This window comes from Pistacia vera, unplaced genomic scaffold (genome assembly GCF_008641045.1).
Source record: "Pistacia vera cultivar Batoury unplaced genomic scaffold, PisVer_v2 Contig673, whole genome shotgun sequence".
NCBI lineage: Eukaryota > Viridiplantae > Streptophyta > Magnoliopsida > Sapindales > Anacardiaceae > Pistacia > Pistacia vera.
In genome coordinates, this window is record NW_022196527.1 from 1,456,420 (window position 1) to 1,476,811 (window position 20,392).

The window sequence follows — 20,392 nt, forward strand, 5'->3', positions numbered from 1 at the left end:
ACTGCATGTTTCGTTGTGTCGAGTTCCTGTGACGTAAAAGAAAACATACCAATGATACATTATAGTTCGACTGCCGAACCGTAACTATAATATTAATCATTATAGTTTGCTCTTGCAAATTTTATCCGACAATATCGCTATGGTTCACCATATAAACATTAACTTGTTATATATGTAATTATAATTGGAAAAATAGTTGTTATATCAGTAATAAACCAACATAATTCGCTTGTGCCACGCCACTGTAAACATACTAATGATCCATTATGGTTCGCCTGTGGAACCATAAATTATAACATAAATCATTATTCTTCGGCCACTCATGATCCTCTACATGATTCGCTGTGTGGAGTTCCTGTGACATAATGACAAACATACTAACGGTTCGTCATGGTTCACCTGCCGAACCATAATTTATAATATAAATCATTATATCGCTATGGTTCGGCATATAAACATTAACTTGTTATATATGTAATTATAATTTGGTCAACTGAATTTTTAATGAAAATAAACAAATAAAAAGAGTCATTACCTTCACAGGGATATATAAGCAACACCTTTGTTTCTTCAAAAATTCGTATATACCTAAATCAAATTTGAGGAAAAAGTAGTTGTTATATCAATAATAAACAGACATAATTTGCCTGTGCAACGCCACTGTAAACATACTAATGGTCCATTATGGTTCAGCTAGCGAACCATAAATTATAATATAATTCAGTATACTTCGGCCGCTCATGATTCGCCTGCCGAACCATAACTTATAATATAAATCATTATAAATGAAAAAAATATTAAAAATAAATTGGAACTGGCAAGAACATCACATTTTAACATATAAAAATTACAATATCGAATAACTTTACCTTTACCAAGATATATAAGTAGCAGCAGCTTTGTTCCTTCCACAAATTGTATATACCTACATGAAATTTCAGGAAAAAGTAACTGGCATGAACATAAGTGAAAAAAAATAAACAATAAACTGGCAAGAACATGACATATAAACATATAAAAACGAATAACTATACCTCTGTTTCTTGTTCAGTTTTTTGTTGGTAATAATGTACCAAATTATACAAATAATTACATATATATACTATTTACATCCAATTAAAATATACAACTCTTCACATTCTCATAAATATCTGTAACCGTTTATATTAAAGAGTAACACATAACACATACAATGTAACAAAATAAAAACTTATCAAACCATTCATATTCACAAACCTCCTAAATTCACATAAATGCATTGTGAATAACATACAACGTATAAAACCTCTTACATTCACAAAAATTTATAAACAAACTGCAATCAATAATGTTCTCTGTATAAAGTTATGTAAATGTAAATATTTATTGTCAATGTGAAACAAACAACAATCAATAAGGTTATTAAAATCTGTCATTAATGACAAACAATATGAAACACCAATTTCATGAAGTCACATATACCATAAAGTATAACTCATCAATTTATGCTACATCATCACCAATAAAATCCAACCAAAGGTAAACAATTTACATTATCACCAATCAAATCTAGCCATGTGTCGGGCAATCTACAGACGTGTCAAAATAAGGGAATTTTAACCCTCAAAATGGCAATCATATAGCTTATGACTAGAGGTGGAAAAGCAACCCGCCTGGCCCACGGCGGGTTGCTATTAATGGCAGGTCGGTCTTGACCTGCTCAGTGACATTGGCGGGCCGTGTTAGGCCCGCCAATATTAAGGAATTGGCTGGTCCAAACCGGACCGCCAACCCTAACCCGCCGGGTTAGGCGCGGGTTGGGTCGGGTTAACCCGCTTTTTGATTTTATTTTTTTGATTTTGTTTTGTTTTATTTTGTTTAAGTTTAAATGTTTAATTAAATTTTCAAATGAATAATTAACAATTTATAAATGAATAAATGTAATTGTTTTTAGTTAATTGTTAATTTCTTTTCAAATGAATAATTAACAATTTATAAATGAATAAATGTAATTGTTTTTAGTTAATTGTTAATTTCTTTTCAAATATCAATAATTAAATTAAATTAATTTTTTTTTGTTAACATTCCAAATATTAATTCAATTTTAATACATTAAAATTGTAATATAAGAATAATTAAATTTATTCATTTATTAAAAAATAAAATAAGNACTTCTCTAGCACTTTTCCTTCCCTTTTGTAGCTTGATTTCTCTCTACAACTTTAAACAACAACAACAACAACATAAGACTTTAACCAAAACATAAGAAAATTCTCATCCAAAGCAAGAATCCTTACCTTAGGATGCTTTAGATTAATTCTCTACCAAAAACTACTCAAAAAGCCCTCTAGAATCTTTGAAAGATTGAAGGAAACTTGAGAGAAAATGGGGAATGGAAGAGGCGGTGGAAATGGGAAATGAAGGGCTTTCTAAGACTAATCCCCCTAAATATCTCATAACATACTCATTCTTCCCATTTTGCCCTTGCTCTTTCTTGGAAATTCCATCCAAATCCTTTGATTCATTACAAACACACCCCCATACTAACATATTCTCCCTTAAATTTTCTTACATTTTACTCCCCACTTTTCCTGCTAATTAGGGGTAAAATAGTCAAATAGCCTCTAGGGAAGAAAATATCTAAAACTCAATAAACTTTTTAGCCGTCCTGTCGCCATGGCGAAGAACTTTCTTCGCCCCGGCGAAAACTTACAGCAGCTACACCAGGGGTTGTAGCACCTCTTCGCCGCGGCGAAGCCTGTAACTTCAAAATTCCTCAAATCTCAAGCAATTCCAAGGCAATTACTGAACAATAACAACATATAAACTTAATTGAAGCTAAATCAATGAACAATTAAGCAATACAGCGAATCTTACCTATGTATCTCAAGTGGGGCGTTATATAAACTCGATCCAGACTCTTAAGGCTTTTAAAAAGGGGAGACTGATGAGTCCTTTGGTGGTGGAAGGTTAGATTTTAGTGATTGAGATTGATCAGAATTTGACTTGGGAGGAGCAGCTACGTAAACTCTAATCGCTCGATTGCCGATAATTGACGAGGTCGACGGTAGTAGGGTTTGAGAGGTTTTGTTGAGTGATGATTGGGGAAGAAAATGATGGTGGTGTAAGGTTACAACAATACTAGAATAAAAAAATAGAATGTAAATTGTAAAGTTGGGTAATAAAGTGGTTTTTAAAAGTCGATGGGCGAGAAAGTGTCATTAAGCCGTTATTTGTGTGCGGAAAAGTCATTTACTCTTATAATAATAATAAAATTCCTCTTATTAAAAAACAGTAATAATAATTATAAAATTCCTTAAATAACGCGGGGCAGAGTCCTTTTCTGTAATTTGATTATTTAAAAGGGGGGGGGAAAGGATTAGTGATAATGACTCAACACCTAAACTCAACGGGGACACGTCAGACCTAAACTTTACACCCATGTGCCCCTCCCACTGGGTCCTACTTCCAGTCTGTTACTTTTGAACCGGACACACCTTCCTACTTATGCGACACGTGTCATCTCTCTCTTTTCTCTCTGTTTCTCCCCCTTCTCATTCAATCATCTCCATCACCATTTATTCGTAGAATCACTGAGTGCACAGAATCACCGTACTACCACTCGTTTAACAGAAGATTCCGAGTTTCAATCTCCTTAGGACCACCTGAAAGAAAGAGAAGACCCGACTTTTGTGGCGAAATCATCGGGCCACTGCTACGGTTTGTTTGAACCGAGAAACTTCTGTTTCACCACAGGTTAGTTTCTCTCTCTCTCTCTCTCTCTTTTTCACCTCACTTTGATTTCTCTTAGCATTTTGTTTGGCACTCGTAATTCTATTAATTTATTATTTTCTATTCTAGGACAGTCTTTCTTTCTATTTTTGCTCCATGGATTAGGAGATAAAAAAAATTTGGTTGACTTAGGGTTTTGCTTGATTGTTTTGTTGAGTGGTTGTGTTGTGTGGCAGTTTGTAAATTTATTGAGTAATTATCCAGAGACGAGAAAATTTGATTGATCTGAAGGTGGGACCCAGTCATGACTGCCGGTGGTGGTAATCAGTTGATCTCTGTACATCCAGACGAGCTCAAGTTCATTTGTATGTTTTCTTTTTCCATTTTATCGTATTCTTTCTGTATATGAAGTTGAATGTGATTGTTATTACCCCTACAAGTTTATTGTGTGTATTATGAGTTGTGTGTAGAAGAGGAATTCGAAGTCATTTGAGCAACTTTATGACTATAAGGAAGTTGATGTATGGATATATGTGTTGATTACACGATACATCATTTGGGGTAGTTGAGGTGGCAAGATTTATAGAGGGATGAAAGTAGAGATTCCATGCATAATGGAAGTTATAGATGTAATAATTTTAGGACAAAATGAAAGAAGAATTTTGGTAATGTTTTTAGACCTTGACAATGAGACCCTTTGTCATCACTTTATTTAATAATGTCGTGCTTCCCTTGATTAGAAAATCCTAGGTTCTTGATTTTGGTTATCTTGCGCTTTCCAAATGCTATGCTATTTGTGACCTCTTTGGAGTTAGATGGTCAAGGTTCCCAGCTCAGACCTAAAGTGGGAACTTTTAGTAGTTATTTTACTCTTTGATTTGATCTTATGATGATATCGAGAGTTGCATAGGAATAAAAATGCTGGTGGTTTGTACGATTGGGTTTTTCTGTGCCTTGGATTTTGAGTGCTTTCCAAGATTACTTTTCCTTGCATAAAGTGTTCTGCAGTGCTTTTACTCATGTAGGTTTATCAAAATTCCATGCCTTTACCTGTAATTATAAGAGCATAAAGCACAGAAGGTTAGAGGACTATCCTGTGATTTAACATGGGTGCTGAAATGTCAGTATTAAATAACAAAAGTGTGAGGCAGGTCTTACTTTCTTTAAATTCTAGTGTCCTAGAAGTAATAATGATTATTTTCTTCATTAAATGTATTGTTCTGATATTTATGCTGTTCAATATAAATCTTGCGGGCTGATGATCATGAAATCATGTTGCAGTTGAACTAGAAAAACAAAGCTTTTGCGATCTTAAAGTTATGAACAATACAAAACATCATGTTGCTTTCAAGGTACTATCACTGATACTGTACAAACTTTTTTTGTTTATGTATTTGTATTGCTCAATTTCTTATTGAATTGTTTTTATGATCTTCACGGAAGTGTGCTATCTTTTCGCTAGGTCAAAACCACTTCACCTAAGAAGTACTTTGTAAGACCCAACACTGGTGTGATACAGCCTTGGGATTCATGTGTTATCAGAGGTGCTACATCCTATTTTCCATCTTGATAAGAACTTTCTTTCTCTTTTGAGTAAAAATATTTGGCAAATAATGGATGTCTTTAGGACAGACTGCTCAATATAGTTATGAACTTTTAAGGTGGATATGGATGTAAGCAAGAGCAAAATAGCAGTTGGGCAATAATAAATTTATGAAATAACATTGCAGATGTAGTTAGTTTTTCAATCTAAGGTATGTTTTAGCTGGCTTTGTCCAATTATACGCCACTTCTTAGGGACTTATACTAGTTTACAGTTATATAATAAGCTCTGCCACTTGTTCCTTCGGTTTTTGACATGTAATTTCGGCTTTTAACTAACTGCTGGATTTGTAGTTACCCTCCAAGCACAAGGTGAAGCTCCTCCAGATATGCAATGCAAAGACAAATTTCTCTTGCAGAGCGCAATAGTGCTTCCAAATACTGATGTTGATGAGCTTCCTCCTGATACTGTAAGAATATTAGTGCATCGAATAATTTTGTTGCTCTATATTTATTTGAATTTATATTAATATTGTGCAAATTGTTCCATTTTGCATTCAGTTTAATAAGGACAGTGGAAAGACAATAGAGGAGTGCAAGCTCAGAGTTGTGTATACTCCTCCTACTGCAGCTCAAGGAAACTTAGAAGATGAAGGCTTAGGGAGCTCCACACGGAGTCCTGATGCAAACTCTGTGAGTTTAATAAATTCTGCTGTTTCTATGGTTCGATTTTTGTAATTATTCTATGGGATTTGGCAGAATGTGTGTGCACAAGTATGTATGTCTGCATGCTCGCATGCTCATGCATCTGTTTGTTTATGCTTGTATTAGTGCCTATTTTTTTGTTGTTCTTGTGGTTTGACAGACAAAGATTTTTAAATTCGGAAATTTTCATTTTGCAATATCTTATAATATATATTTCATCTGTTGAAATAGAAACTCTTGCAAGATAGTGCTTAGTTATACAAACATCTCTCATTGTACTAAAACTAGCATGCGTACATGTTATCATTGAAAGCCAAAAGATTGAGGTCAGCTGTTCATTATGCATAAATTGTATTATTTTAGGATATTTGGGAAGTTTTATTTTTAATGGTATATCCATTAAGGGCAGTCTTATGGATGGGCTGTGGGGTTGGAAACTAAAGTTGAATAGATAAGTAAATTTGAACTGTTGTGTGAATGGATGTTAACATGACAAAAATGAAGACGTGAAGAGTATCTCCAGTTGCCATTTCCTTTTTTTTCGTGTATCAAATTGTTCATGTTCATAGTTGACTAAGTATTAGCACTAATGCTGGCAACTGGAGGCCCTTTCTACTTCTCTTTGTCATTCAAGTGTCCATTTGTAGATAGTTTACATTTGATATTTTCGGTTAATTTTCTTTTTTCTAAATCAAGCAGCTTAGAGAGTTGTTAAGTTGGTGAAATGAATTCTACCTTTTGATTTTATTTAACTCCACTTCCTTCTCTGCTGGATCAAGATAGATCGACGGGTAGAAATTGTTTCAAAGTCAAAACCTCAAGTTCCAAGAGCCTGACCCACCCACTGCAGACGCCTTTTTTTTTTTGGTTACAATCTGCCAACTTATTGATAGACATCCTCCCCAAGTAGGAAAACCTATAGTACCAAAGTTAGTTAGACGTTAGAAAACCTACAGTACTACGTTTGTTAGATGTTCCTATAGGGAAAAACTATAGTACTAAGTTTGTTAGACGTTCCTATAGGTTTTAGGATTTTATTTTGTTTTTATCTTTTACTTTAATTTAATTCTTTTGTTATTAGGTTTTCTTATTTCATTAGGAGAGTAATTTCTTTTTCTAGTAGGATTGTAGGTTTTAAGCCTATTCTCTTTCTTTTCCTACATCAAAGAGATGAGAAGAGAGAAATTGAGAGGGAGGGAAAAGAAGAAATTTAGGGGAGAAAATTCAATAATATTATTTATTAATCAGCATGAACAACACGTTACAATTTAGGATCTATTTATAGGCTTAAAACCTACTACAATCTTACTAGAACAAAAAAATACTCTCCTAATGAAATAAGAGAACCTAATAACAATGAATAAAGGACAACGTATAAAACCCTTTACATTCACAAAAATTTATAAACAAACTGCAATCAATAATGTTCTCTGTTATAAAGTTATGTAAAGTAAATATTTATTGTCATGTGAAACAAACAACAATCATAAGGTTATTAAAAATCTCATTATGACAAACAATATGAAACACCAATTCATGAAGTCACATATACCATAAAGTATAACTCATCAATTTGCTACTATCACAATAAATCCAACCAAAGGTAAACAATTACATTTCACCATCAAATCTAGCCATGTGTCGGGGAATCTACAGACGTGTCAAAATAAGGAATTTTAACCCTCAAAATGGCAATCATATAGCTTATGACTAGAGTGGAAAAGCAACCCGCCTGGCCCACGGCGGTTGCTATTAATGGCAGGTCGGTCTTGACCTGCTCAGTGACATTGGCGGGCCGTGTTAGGCCCGCCAATATTAAGGAATTGGTGGTCCAAAACGGACCGCCAACCCTAACCCGCCGGGTTAGGCGCGGGTTGGGTGGGTTAACCCGCTTTTTGATTTTTATTTTGATTTGTTTTGTTTTATTTGTTTTAAGTTTAAATGTTTAATTAATTTTCAAATGATAATTAACAATTTATAAGAATAAATGTAATGTTTAGTTAATTGTTATTTCTTTTCAAATATCAATAATTAAATTAAATAGTTTTTTTTGTTACATTCCAAATATTAATTCAATTTTCAAACCTAAAATTGTAATATAAGAATAATTAAAATTATTCATTTATTAAAAAATAAAATAGAAATTACAATAATATTGCCTTGTTAAACCACTACACCAGAAAAAACCCAATAGGACAAAAAGTTGGTAAGGAAAAAAAGTGCAATAATTGACAATTAATTTGTCAAGGTACAATTTACAAAGCAACTATTTGGGATTCACTAGGACCTCCCTCTCCGTATATCTATATTACAAAATTGAAATGATTTATTAAAGTATCGTTGACAACCTGTATTGACCTTGATGGCGCGACCGTTCCCAATCTCGAAGACATGTGAGGACTTCAATCATTGTGGTGAAAGTTTAGTTCTCCTTTCATTTAAAATTCTTCCGCTTGCACTAAATTTTGTTTGGATGAGATGGTTGAGAAAGGAACAGCGAAAACATCCAGGTAAGTCTTGATAATACCGGAAAAATACATTTTCTGGCTCTCCAATAGTCTAAGAGATCATGTTGGCTCTCTATTGTGGATCTACTGGTAACATTTCACGGTTTGCCAAATATTGTTGAAGCTCTACTCTGCGACTGCATGGAAGACAATACATTAGTTGTTGTTGTTGGTGGAGACTTCTGAAGAGGAGGTTGTGCTTCGAATTCGGGTCTTCTTTGACCTATTCAGTGCACCCCAAAGAGTAGAAGTCTTCATTTGTTTCTTCTGATGCGACTTCCCTGGATGTTTTGCCTCTTTGCGGGTTCCCATACCTATTTTTCATACTAGAAAATACTTCAAAAAGTGTATTTTTTACCTCCCTATTTGATGGCATAGTTCGGTTTGTAATTTTCACATAAATTGTCAAAACCATTTTCTAAACTGCTAATTTAATTCTAGGATACAATATAGGACCTAAACAATAAAGAAAATGAATGGGTCCCAATATTTAAAAAAAAAAAAATTCCAGCCTTATTGGTGCATTTAAAATTACATTGTCTTTGTTTTTTATAAATAACTCAGAAATTTTATAATTGTATGTATTACCATGACTAGTAGGATAATACACACCAGAAAGTTGTAAGTGGATTGGTAAAACTGTTTTAAGAAAAGAATGAATATCTAGTATTTGCCAATATTTCTACCACAATAATGAGGACCTCTATTATTGTTACAAAATAACTAATTAATTAGCATAAGGTAAACATGAATCAAGCATTAAATAAGTACTATTTCATCACATGCATGTCTAATGCAAAGTTCTAGGAGACATATTGATTTTATACAATCGTCTTGAATTCAACATTTCTTTTATTACTACTAGTAATCCAAGCTAAACGATCTCTAATTCTATTAATATTTTCTTTAATTGTTTTCATACCACTTTTCATAATTAAATTAATAATATGGCATGCACACGTTGGTGAAAAACTTCAAATTGTTATATAAAGGATAATTACTTTGAAAATAATATATGCTTTACTATTAGAACTTGCATTATCTAAAGTTAAACTTATCACTTACTAACAATATCATAATTTTCTAAAACTTAACACTTTTATTATAAATTGTTCACCACTATGATCAACATCTATTAACTAAATCCTAATAAAGATTATTTAATTTACATTCATTATCAAAATAATGACTAGTACACAAATATAATCTTGTTTAGCTCTACCCACTTCAAATATCGGAGTTACAGCCACACTAACATAACAAGTATGGATTTATTTTTTAATTCTAATTTCATTTTTTTAAACAATTTATTAAATCATTTCTAGTTGCAGTTTTAGAATAACTTTTAAATCCTGGAAAAAATGAATTTTGAGCAAATCTTTCAAAATATTATCTTCAGCCATATTAATAGGTTGATCAGTTGTAGCAATATATAAAGCTAATTGTTCCCTATATACATCAGAATTATAACGCCAATTAGTACCCATATTAGTTATTTGGTTTGATTGCTTACTCTATTTCCATGTTGATTAATATGTTTATTAGCATGCTTTTAAAGTACTAGTACCCTTACCCTGAATCAGCTATAATATTTCCACAGTATTTGCATCTCGCTTTCTTGACTTGAACGTCCATTTTTCTCGTAAAACTTGTTGAAATGGTCCAAACATCAATGTGGTCTGTCTTCGCTTTCGACGCAGTGATGATCCCGCTCAGCTTGAGATGAAGTTGGACGGCACGACGATACGATGGACGACTTCTAGAACCACCTGGAGCTGTTGGAATGGGGGCATATTTTGAGGTGTATCGGATTTTGAGAGTGGGAAAGCAGGACTATTTGAATCTCCTCCTGCATTTATGTTAGTTAAAATAAACGGGACTAGGATAGGATAGTAGTTTTCCGTCATCATATAATTGATGTAGATAAATATCTATCCATTGAGTTGAAAAAAAAAATGATGTAGAATAAATAAAAATTAAAGAAAGAGAATTGGAATATGGAAATTGGAATTTGGAAAATTATAAATATGAATTAAAAATTGCAAAAACTAATAAAATAAAATATGAGCAAATTGATAAAAAAGATTAAGAGAATAAGAATAATTGAGAGATTAGAGATTAGAGATTAGAGATTAGAGAATATGAGGAATGAGAGAATTGAGTTGTGAGAAAATGTGAGAGTTTAGGGCCAATTTATAGGAAAAATGGGAAAGAAAAAGGACGAAAAAGACCTCTCTAGGTTATATTTCAAAGGTAAAGGGGAATTTGAAAAATAAAATAAAATTTTTTATTTTTTTATTTTGGCTAGCCAGTCGGGTTGAGGGTCTCTTGCAAAGAGACAAAACAGTAACCCGCCGGGTTGTGGTGCATTGTGCAACTCGGCCCGCCTGGGATTGTTGCGGGTTAGGGTTGACCCGTCTAACATGACCCAAATGTTTCACCTCAACTCTATGACTAAAGATTAATTATATATTTATATATATATCTGTGTGTGGTGTGGTGTGTGTGTGTGTGTGTACACGCACGTGTGGAAGAATGGTGTGTGTGTGTATACACGCACGTGTGGACGATGTGTGTGTGTGTGTGTACACGCACGTGTGGACGAAGCAGATAGAGCGTGTGGAACCTAAGCCGATCTCTTCAACTTTGCAGATAAGGCATTGTTTCACTCAGTGTCTCAAAATCCTACGAGGTCACACTCACAGGGTCACCATGGGCTCCCAAGTTCTTCCGCAGGTAATTTCTCTCATAATACGCTTATGCTTAACTTCTTTTTATTTCTTTCCATTTCGAAACCGTTTAAGCGTTTCTTATTGTTCGTGTTAAGGTTATGCATATGATCCCGATATTCTCTCAATCTCTCCCTTCAAAGAAGCTAGGGTTTTCGACTGTTCTTTCTCTGGGTCCTACAGGTCATAGGGTTTCCGTGTCTAAAGTTTCGGCGAGGCCAGTTGGGTGGAATTTGGGCTTGTTTGTAAATGCACCAAGAGAGGCGACTTTGCGGTGAGGGCGGAGTCTAATGAAGTGGAAGCGAGTGAAAGTGTTGAAGAGAAGGAACGGGATGTTGTTGAAGCAGAAGGAGATGGTGAAGAAGCAGAAGCCGAAACCGAGCTGAGGAAGAAGTGAAAACACGAGGAACGCCATTGTTAAGCTCGGAGTATAATGGGGGTAATAAGTTTATCAATTGCAGCTGTTTATTTGTTTTTGTTAATGATTTGTTGTTCTCGGAAAATGCGGGAAACCGATTTTTCTAGAAAATGGGTTCTTTTTAATTGGGGTGCATTTCCTCTTTTTGGTTATGAAGTTAGTTTAGGGTCAGTGAAGTTGGAGTATGTAAATTTCAACTGTGTTTCTATACTTTAGTAGATATTAAATAAGAGGGCAGTTGAAGCATCTGAGAAGGAAAGACCGATCCAGATTTAGAACGGTGATATCATGAGATTAAATTGGTAATGTTTGTTTCTGATTCTCTTTACTAGGTTCTGTTGTACCATTTAAACAGAATTTAGAGATTTTTGGTTATGTTGTTGACTTACAGGAAGTTCCTGAAAACAGGCGTAGGTTGTCCATTTACAAAGGGATTGTTATGTCAAGACAAAATGCCGGTATCACACTACCATTCGAATCCGTAGGATTATTGCCGGTATAGGGGTGGAGATCGTGTCCTCTGTGAGTATTTCTTTTCCATTACACTTAATTTCATCAACAGTATTATTTTTATTTTATTAGAGGATTTATTCATGCATGACTCTGGGCAAACAATTCTTCTGATTGAATGCTAGCCTGTGTTAACATATTTTGGTTTCATATCAGTTGAAAATAAATTGCTGAAGTGCAGGAAAAGTCCTTTGTGGACAATGCCTGCTTTCTCACTCCCTCCTCTCTAGCATATGTTTCTCATAAAATATAATAAATAGGAATGTGATGTCTTGATTGTTTTTGGATGTGTCCCTTTTACAGCCTATTCTAGAGCTCTGAAGTTGGGGGGCTCTCTTCTCTCTGTCTTTTTTTTTTTTTTTTAATTCTTTTAATGTTTTTTTTTAATTTTAATTAATATTCTTTGGGAATGAGGCGACCCCAGGAGCATAGAAATTCACGGAATATGATTAGTCAATTATTTGTGATAAAATAGGAACAAGGAGGGTTCCAATGGACGAAGAATCAATAAAATTTCCCTTACCCTTCCTTCACCAGCCACAGTGTTGTAATTGTGTTGCCATATAAAACTCTTACTTTGTTGTAATCGGGATAGGTACCAACACTCTTATTTTGCTTGTGGAGTTAACGTATCGCTTCATTAATGAGGAGCAAGTTCTGGTAAGATGAGGTGTTCATTATCAAACCCTTTCTTTTTTTACTAGCGAAAGAGTTAGGACTTTAAGACTGTTGTTTTATACATATGGCTTGATTTCACCAACGAAACATGCAGCATTCGAGGCTTATATGTATGTCCTCATCTTGCTGACTAACATTCTGAACTTTTCTTTCTCTTTTCTTTAACCACAGCAAGCTAACATCCATGATTATTGGGAATAGGCTCCTTAGTTCCACGGTGATTGTGCATTCTGTTATTTTAAGCTATTGCTATTCTTCAAGAATGATATGTGAGATAGAAGTACAGATCAGTCTCTGTACATGTAAATTGGGCTCCTTTGAATTTGGGAACCTTTTGTTCTATGTTTCTTTATATTCTATTTAAATTGGAAGCAGAAAAGGAAAGAACAATGAGGAAGTCACCTATAAATGATCCATCTTTGTTATTGCAGTTACTCACCAAACATTAAGGAGATAAAAGTAGTCAAACACCGGAAAGTCAGGAGGGCACGGCTGTACTATTTGAGAGACAAGCTTCCTAGTCTCACTTTCAATGAGACCACTAATGTTTGTGCCTTCAACAAAGTTTCCCGAACTGAGATATTGTAAAAGCTGTAATTCCTTATTCCATTTTTTTATCCTTTTTGCCTTAATCTAAAGAAAATTGTAAGCATAGATGATAGAGTGCATTCACTAAAAAATCATCATTCTCAGTTTAGCCATCAATCATTTCAGGCTTCCAGTAATCTTTCTAGCAATGTGTTACACTTTTGATACAAGGCAAACATTTGACCCTTGAGCTGCTACAGTGGTGGTGATAGCTTGAGTTGGTAAAAACATTCAGAAAGAGAATTACTTTTGTACCCCATGGATCTTATTCATAATGGCTTAATTAGAACACTTAGTTTACTTAGAAGCAAAAACATGAAGATAGTGTTTGAAAGCGAAGTCAAATTGGAAACTGCCGCTCTAAGCTTAGTTAAGTTAAAGAAAGCAAATGTTTAATATTATTGTCTTTCAGGTTTCCAGCTAGAGCATCTTGGGCTGTTACTATGACATTTTATTGCGTCTCTAAACTCCACCGGAAGATATCTTGATAATAGATCAAGATATTACAAGGGGTAGAAGTAGAAACAAGCATAAGGGATAACAAATTACCTTTTTAAGAGTTAACGATATCCTATTCAAATAATGGCTTAATGGTAATTTTTACCTATAGCTTTTAAAATATCATTTATATTTAAATTTATATTTCTGTAGTGAACATAGAATAAACTTGATCCAGATTTTTAGGGGTTTAAAGAGGGGAGATGATAAGTCTTTTGATGGTGGAAGATTAGATTTTGTAATGAGATTGATCAGAATTGACTGGGATAAGTGGTTGCGTAAACTCTAATCACTCGATTATCGATAATTGATGAGGTCGACGATAGTAGAGTTTGAGAGGTTTGTTAGTGATGATTGGAGAAGAAAATGATGGTGGTGTAAGCTCACAACGATGTAGAATGAAAAACAGAATATTAATTATAAAGTTGAGTAATAAAGTGGTTTTTAAAAATCGGACGAGAAAGTGTCAGCTAAGCCGTTATTTGCGTGCGGAAAAGTCATTTACTCTTAAAGTAATAATATAAAATTCCTCCTATAAAAACAAATAATTCCTTAAATAACGCGGGGCAGAGTCTTTTCTGTAATTTGATTATTTAAAAGGGGGGGGGAAAGGATTAGTGATATGACTCAACACCTAAACTCAACGGGACACGTCAGACCTAAACTTTACACCCATGTGCCCTCCCACTGGGTCCTAATTCCAGTCTGTTACTTTGAAACGGACACACCTCTACTTATGCGACACGTGTCATCTCTTCTGTTTTCCCCCTTCTCATTCAATCATCTCCATCACCATTTATTCGTAGAATCACTGAGTGCACAGAATCACCGTACTACCACTCGTTTAACAGAAGATTCCGAGTTTAATCTCCTTAGGACCACCTGAAAGAAAGAGAAGACCCGACTTTGTGGCGAAATCATCGGGCCACTGCTACGGTTTGTTTGAACCGAGAAACTTCTGTTTCACCACAGGTGTTTTCTCTCTCTCTCTCTCTTCTTTTTCACTCAGTTTGATTTCTCTTAGCATTTTGGCACTAGATTCTATTAATTATTATTTTCTATTTAGGACAGTCTTCTTCTATTTTGCTCCATGGATTAGGAGATAAAAAAAATTTGGTTGACTTAGGGTTTGCTTGATTGTTGTTGAGTGGTTGTGTGTGTGGCAGTTTGTAAATTTATTGAGTAATTATCCAGAGACGAGAAAAATTGATTGATCTGAAGGTGGGACCCAGTCATGACGCGGTGGTGGTAATCAGTTGATCTCTGTACATCCAGACGAGCTCAAGTTCATTTGTATGTTTTCTTTTCCATTTTATCGTATTCTTTCTGTATATGAAGTTGTATGTGATTGTTATTACCCCTACAAGTTTATTGTGTGTAATGATGTGTGTAGAAGAGGAATTCGAAGTCATTGAGCGAACTTTTGACGATAAGAAGTTGATGTATCTTTATGTGTTGATACACGATACATCATTTGGGGTAGTTGAGGTGGCAAGATTTATAGAGGGATGAAAGTAGAGATTCCATGCATAATGGAAGTTTTAGATGTAATAATTTTAGGACAAAATGAAGGAAGATTTTGGTAATGTTTTTAGACCTTGACATGAGACCCTTTGTCATCACTTTATTTAATAATGTCGTGCTTCCCTTGATTAGAAAATCCTAGGTTCTTGTTGGTTATCTTGCGCTTTCCGAATGCTATGCTATTCGTGACCTCTTTGGAGTTAGATGGGCAAGGTTCCCAGCTCAGACCTAAAGTGGCAACTTTAGTAGTTATTTACTCTTTGATTTGATCTTATGATGATATCGAGAGTTGCATAGGAATAAAAATTGGTGGTTTTACGATGGGTTTTCGTGCCTTGGATTTGAGTGCTTTCAAGATTACTTTCCTGCATAAAGTGTTCTGCAGTGCTTTTACTCATGTGGTTTATTAAAATTCATGCCTTTACCTGTAATTATAAGAGCATAAAGCACAGAAGGTTGAGGACTATCCTGTGATTTAACCATATAAGTAAAACTAAATATACTTGACAACAAAGTAGTATCATGCGATCTATTTTCAAGATCATGAATACCAGAAAATTTAAAATAAAATTTTGGAATGGCTATTCTTGGTTCCTTGATCTCCTTCAAAGATGTGGTCATCAGAAATTGTATATGATATGTGCCTTCCACAGGCCTGTAAGAAGCAACACATCCTATAACTCTTACATTTCTAATTAGATATATACAACCTTCATGAATCTGGCTTCTAAACTTAGGAACCCTATTTTTTGGTATAGTTCCATGCATCACATTGCTTTGTAAAACCAATGCAAATGAAAAGCACTAACAAATATGTGTAATTTATGAATAATAAAACTTTTAACTAACATAAATCTTTATATTTTGCACCTGTTCATCCATCAAAACCATATCAATGCTAAACACATCGTTATTCATTTTAAAATTAATGCATTCCCAACATCTTATTACTCTGGCAACGATTACCCAATCATCACGTGATTGGTTAAGATCTTTCAGCAAACAATAAGACATTGCAATGAATTGCCTGCAAGGGAAAAAAAAGAAAATTATCAATAACGTATAGTAATGGTGCAGCATCGTTTGGCAGCTGAATTTTTACAATATAATAAAAAACTGCATGTTTCGTTGTGTCGAGTTCCTGTGACATAAAAGCAAACATACCAATGATACATTATGGTTCGACTGCCGAACCGTAACTATAATATTAATCATTATAGTTTGCTCTTGCAAATTTTATCCGACAATATCGCTATGGTTCACCATATAAACATTACTTTGTTATATATGTAATTATAATTGGAAAAATAGTTGTTATACCAGTAATAAACCAACATAATTCGCTTGTGCCACGCCACTGTAAACATACTAATGGTCCATTATGGTTCGCCTGTGGAACCATAAATTATAACATAAATCATTATACTTTGGCCACTCATGATGCTCTACATGATTCGTTGTGTGGAGTTCCTGTGACATAATGACAAACATACTAACGGTTCATCATGGTTTGCCTGCCGAACCATAACTTATAATATAAATCATTATATCACTATGGTTCGGCATATAAACATTAACTTGTTATTGTAATTATAATTCGGTCAACTGAATTTTTAATGAAAATTAACAAATAAAAAGAGTCATTACCTTCACAGGGATATATAAACAACACCTTTGTTTTTTCCAAAAATCGTATATACCTAAATCAAATTTGAGAAAAAAGTAGTTGTTATATCAATAATAAACAGACATAATTTGCCTGTGCGACGCCACTGTAAACATACTAATGGTCCATTATGGTTCAACTAGCGAACCATAAATTATAACATAATTCATTATACTTCGACTGCTCATGATTCGCCTGCCGAACCATAACTTATAATATAAATCATTATAAATGAAAAAAATATTAAAAATAATTGGAACTGGCAAGAACATCACATGTTAACATATAAAAATTACAATATCGAATAACTTTACCTTCACCAAGATATATAAGTAGCAGCAGCTTTGTTCCTTCCACAAATTGTATATACCTATATGAAATTTCAGGAAAAAGTAACTGGCATGAACATAAGTGAAAAAAAATAAACAATAAACTGGCAAGAACATGACATATAAACATATAAAAACGAAAAACTATACATTTGTTTCTTGTTCAGTTTTTGGTTGGTAATAATGTACCAAATTATACAAATAATTACATATATATACTATTTACATCCAATTAAAATATACAACTCTTTCACATTCTCATAAATATCTGTAACCGTTTATATTAAAGAGCAACACATAACACATACAATGTAATAAAATAAAAACTTATCAAACCATTCATATACACAAACCCCCTAAATTCACATAAATGCATTGTGAATAGCATACAACGTATAAAACCTCTTACACTCACAAAAATTTATAAACAAACAGCAATAAATAACGTTCTGTGTATAAGGTTGTGTAAATGTAAATATTTTTTGTTAATGTAAAACAAACAACAATAAATAAGGTTATTAAAATCTGTCATTAATGACAAACAATATGAAACACCAATTTCATGAAATCACATATACCATAAAGTACAACTCATCAATTTATGCTACATCATCATCAATAAAATCCAACCAAATGTAAACAATCTACATTATCACCAATCAAATCCAACCATGTGTCGGGCAATCTACTGACGTGTCAAAATAAAAGAATTTTAACCCTCAAAATGGCAATCATATAGCTTATGACTAGAGGTGGAAAAGCAACCCGCCTGGCCCACGGCGGGTTGCTATTAATGGCAGGTCGGTCTTGACCTGCTCAGTGACATTGGCGGGCCGTGTAGGCCCGCAATATTAAGGAATGGCTGGTCCAAACCGGACCGCCAACCCTAACCGCCGGGTTAGGCGCGGGTTGGTCGGGTTAACCCGCTTTTTGATTTATTTTTTTGATTTTGTTTTGTTTTATTTGTTTAAGTTTAAATGTTTAATTAAATTTTCAAAGAACTAATTAACAATTATAAATGAATAAATGTAATTGTTTTAGTTAATGTTAATTTCTTTTCAAATATCAAAATTAAATTAAATAATTTTTTTTTTTAACATTCCAAATATTAATTCAATTACTACATAAAATTGTAATATAAGAATAATTAAATATTTAATTTATTAAAAAATAAATAAGAAATTACAATAATTATTGCCTTGTTAAAAAACTCAACAAGAAAAAACCCAATAGGACAAAAAGTTGGTAAGGAAAAAAGTGCAATAATTGACAATTAATTGTCAAGTTACAATTTACAAAGCAACTAATTTGGGATTCACTAGGACCTCCCTCATCCGTATCATCTATATTACAAAATTGAAATGATTTATTAAAAGTTCGTTGACAACCTCGTATTGACCTGATGCGCGACCGTTCCAATCTCGAAGACATGTGAGGACTTCAATCATTTGTGGTGAAAGTTTAGTTCTCCTTTCATTTAAAATTCTTCCGCTTGCCACTAAATTTTTGTTTGGATGAGATGGTTGAGACAGGAACAGCGAAAACATCCAAGGTAAGTCTTGATAATACCGGAAAAATACATTTTCTGGCTCTCCAATAGTCTAAGAGATCAATGTGGCTCTCTATTGTGGATCTACTGGTAACATTTCACGGTTTGCCAAATATGTTGAAGCTCATTACTCTGCGACTGCATGGAAGACAATACATTAGTGTTGTTGTTGGTGGAGCTTCTGAAGAGGAGGTTGGCTTCGCATTGGGTCTTCTTTGACCTATTCAGTGCACACCCAAGAGTAGAAGTCTTCATTTGTTTCTTCTGATGCAGCTTCCTGGATGTTTTGCCTCTTTGCGGGTTCCCATACCTATTTTCATACTAGAAATATACTTCAAAAAGTGTATTTTTTACCTCTCCTATTGATTGGCATAGCTTCGGTTTGTAAATTTTCACATAAATTGTCAAAACCATTCAAACTGGTAATTTAATTCTAGGATCAAAATATGGACCTAAACATAAAGAAAATGAATGGGTCCCAATATTAAAAAAAAAAAAAAATTCCATTGCCTTATTGGTGCATTTAAAAATTACATTGTCTTTGTTTTTATAAATAACTCAGAAATTTTATAATGTATGTATTACCAATGGACTAGTAGGATAATACACACCAGAAAGTTGTAAAGGGATTGGTAAAACGTTTTTAAGAAAAGAATGAAATATCTTAGTTATTTGCCATAATTTTCTACCCAAATAATGAGGACCTCTATTATTTTGTTACAAAATAACTAATTATATTAGCATAAGGTAAACATGAATCAAGCATTAAATAAGTACTATTTCATCTAACATGCATGTCTAATGCAAAAGTTCTAGGAGACATATTGATTTTATACAATCGTCTTGAAATTCAACATTTCTTTTATTACTACTAGTAATCCAAGCTAAACGATTCAATCTATTAATATTTTCTTTAATTGTTTATACCACTTTTCATAATTAAATTAATAATATGGCATGCACAACGTTGGTGAAAAAACTTCAAATTGTTATATAAAGGATAATTACTTTGAAAATAATATATAGCTTTACTATTAGAACTTGCATTATCTAAAGTTAAACTTATCACTTATAACAATATCATAATTTTCTAAAACTTCAACACTTTTATTATAAATTGTTCACCACTATGATCAAATCATATTAATCTAAATCCTAATAAAGATTTATTTAATTTACATTCATTATCAAAATAAAGACTAGTCACACAAATATAATCTTGTTTAGCTCTACCACTTCAAATATCGGCAGTTACAGCCACACTAACATAACAAGTATGGATTTTATTTTTAATTCTAATTTCATTTTTTAAACAATTTTATTAATCATTTCTAGTTGCAGTTTTAGAAAACTTTTAAATCCTGGAAAAAATGAATTTTGAGCAAATCTTTCAAAATATTTATCTTCAGCCATATTAATAGGTTGATCAGTTGTAGCA

The 20,392-nt window shown here is 33.4% G+C and overlaps 1 protein-coding gene across 4 annotated transcripts in view; it reads left to right on the forward strand.

Moving 5' to 3' along the window:
- Window positions 1–3,536: 3,536 nt before the first annotated feature.
- The window catches only part of LOC116113058 (vesicle-associated protein 2-1), a 29,117-nt gene continuing 12,261 nt past the window's right edge, over window positions 3,537–20,392 (forward strand). The window contains exons 1-6 of one of the 4 annotated variants that reach the window (XM_031399208.1): window positions 3,537–3,735; window positions 3,929–4,076; window positions 4,993–5,063; window positions 5,174–5,255; window positions 5,608–5,723; window positions 5,815–5,946. In XM_031399208.1, coding sequence (XP_031255068.1) covers window positions 4,016–4,076; window positions 4,993–5,063; window positions 5,174–5,255; window positions 5,608–5,723; window positions 5,815–5,946 — 462 coding nt within the window. In that variant the 5' untranslated portion in view covers window positions 3,537–3,735; window positions 3,929–4,015. The remainder of the gene's footprint in view (window positions 3,736–3,928; window positions 4,077–4,992; window positions 5,064–5,173; window positions 5,256–5,607; window positions 5,724–5,814; window positions 5,947–20,392) is intronic. The other 3 variants (XM_031399207.1, XM_031399209.1, XM_031399210.1) reach the window with 3 other exon arrangements.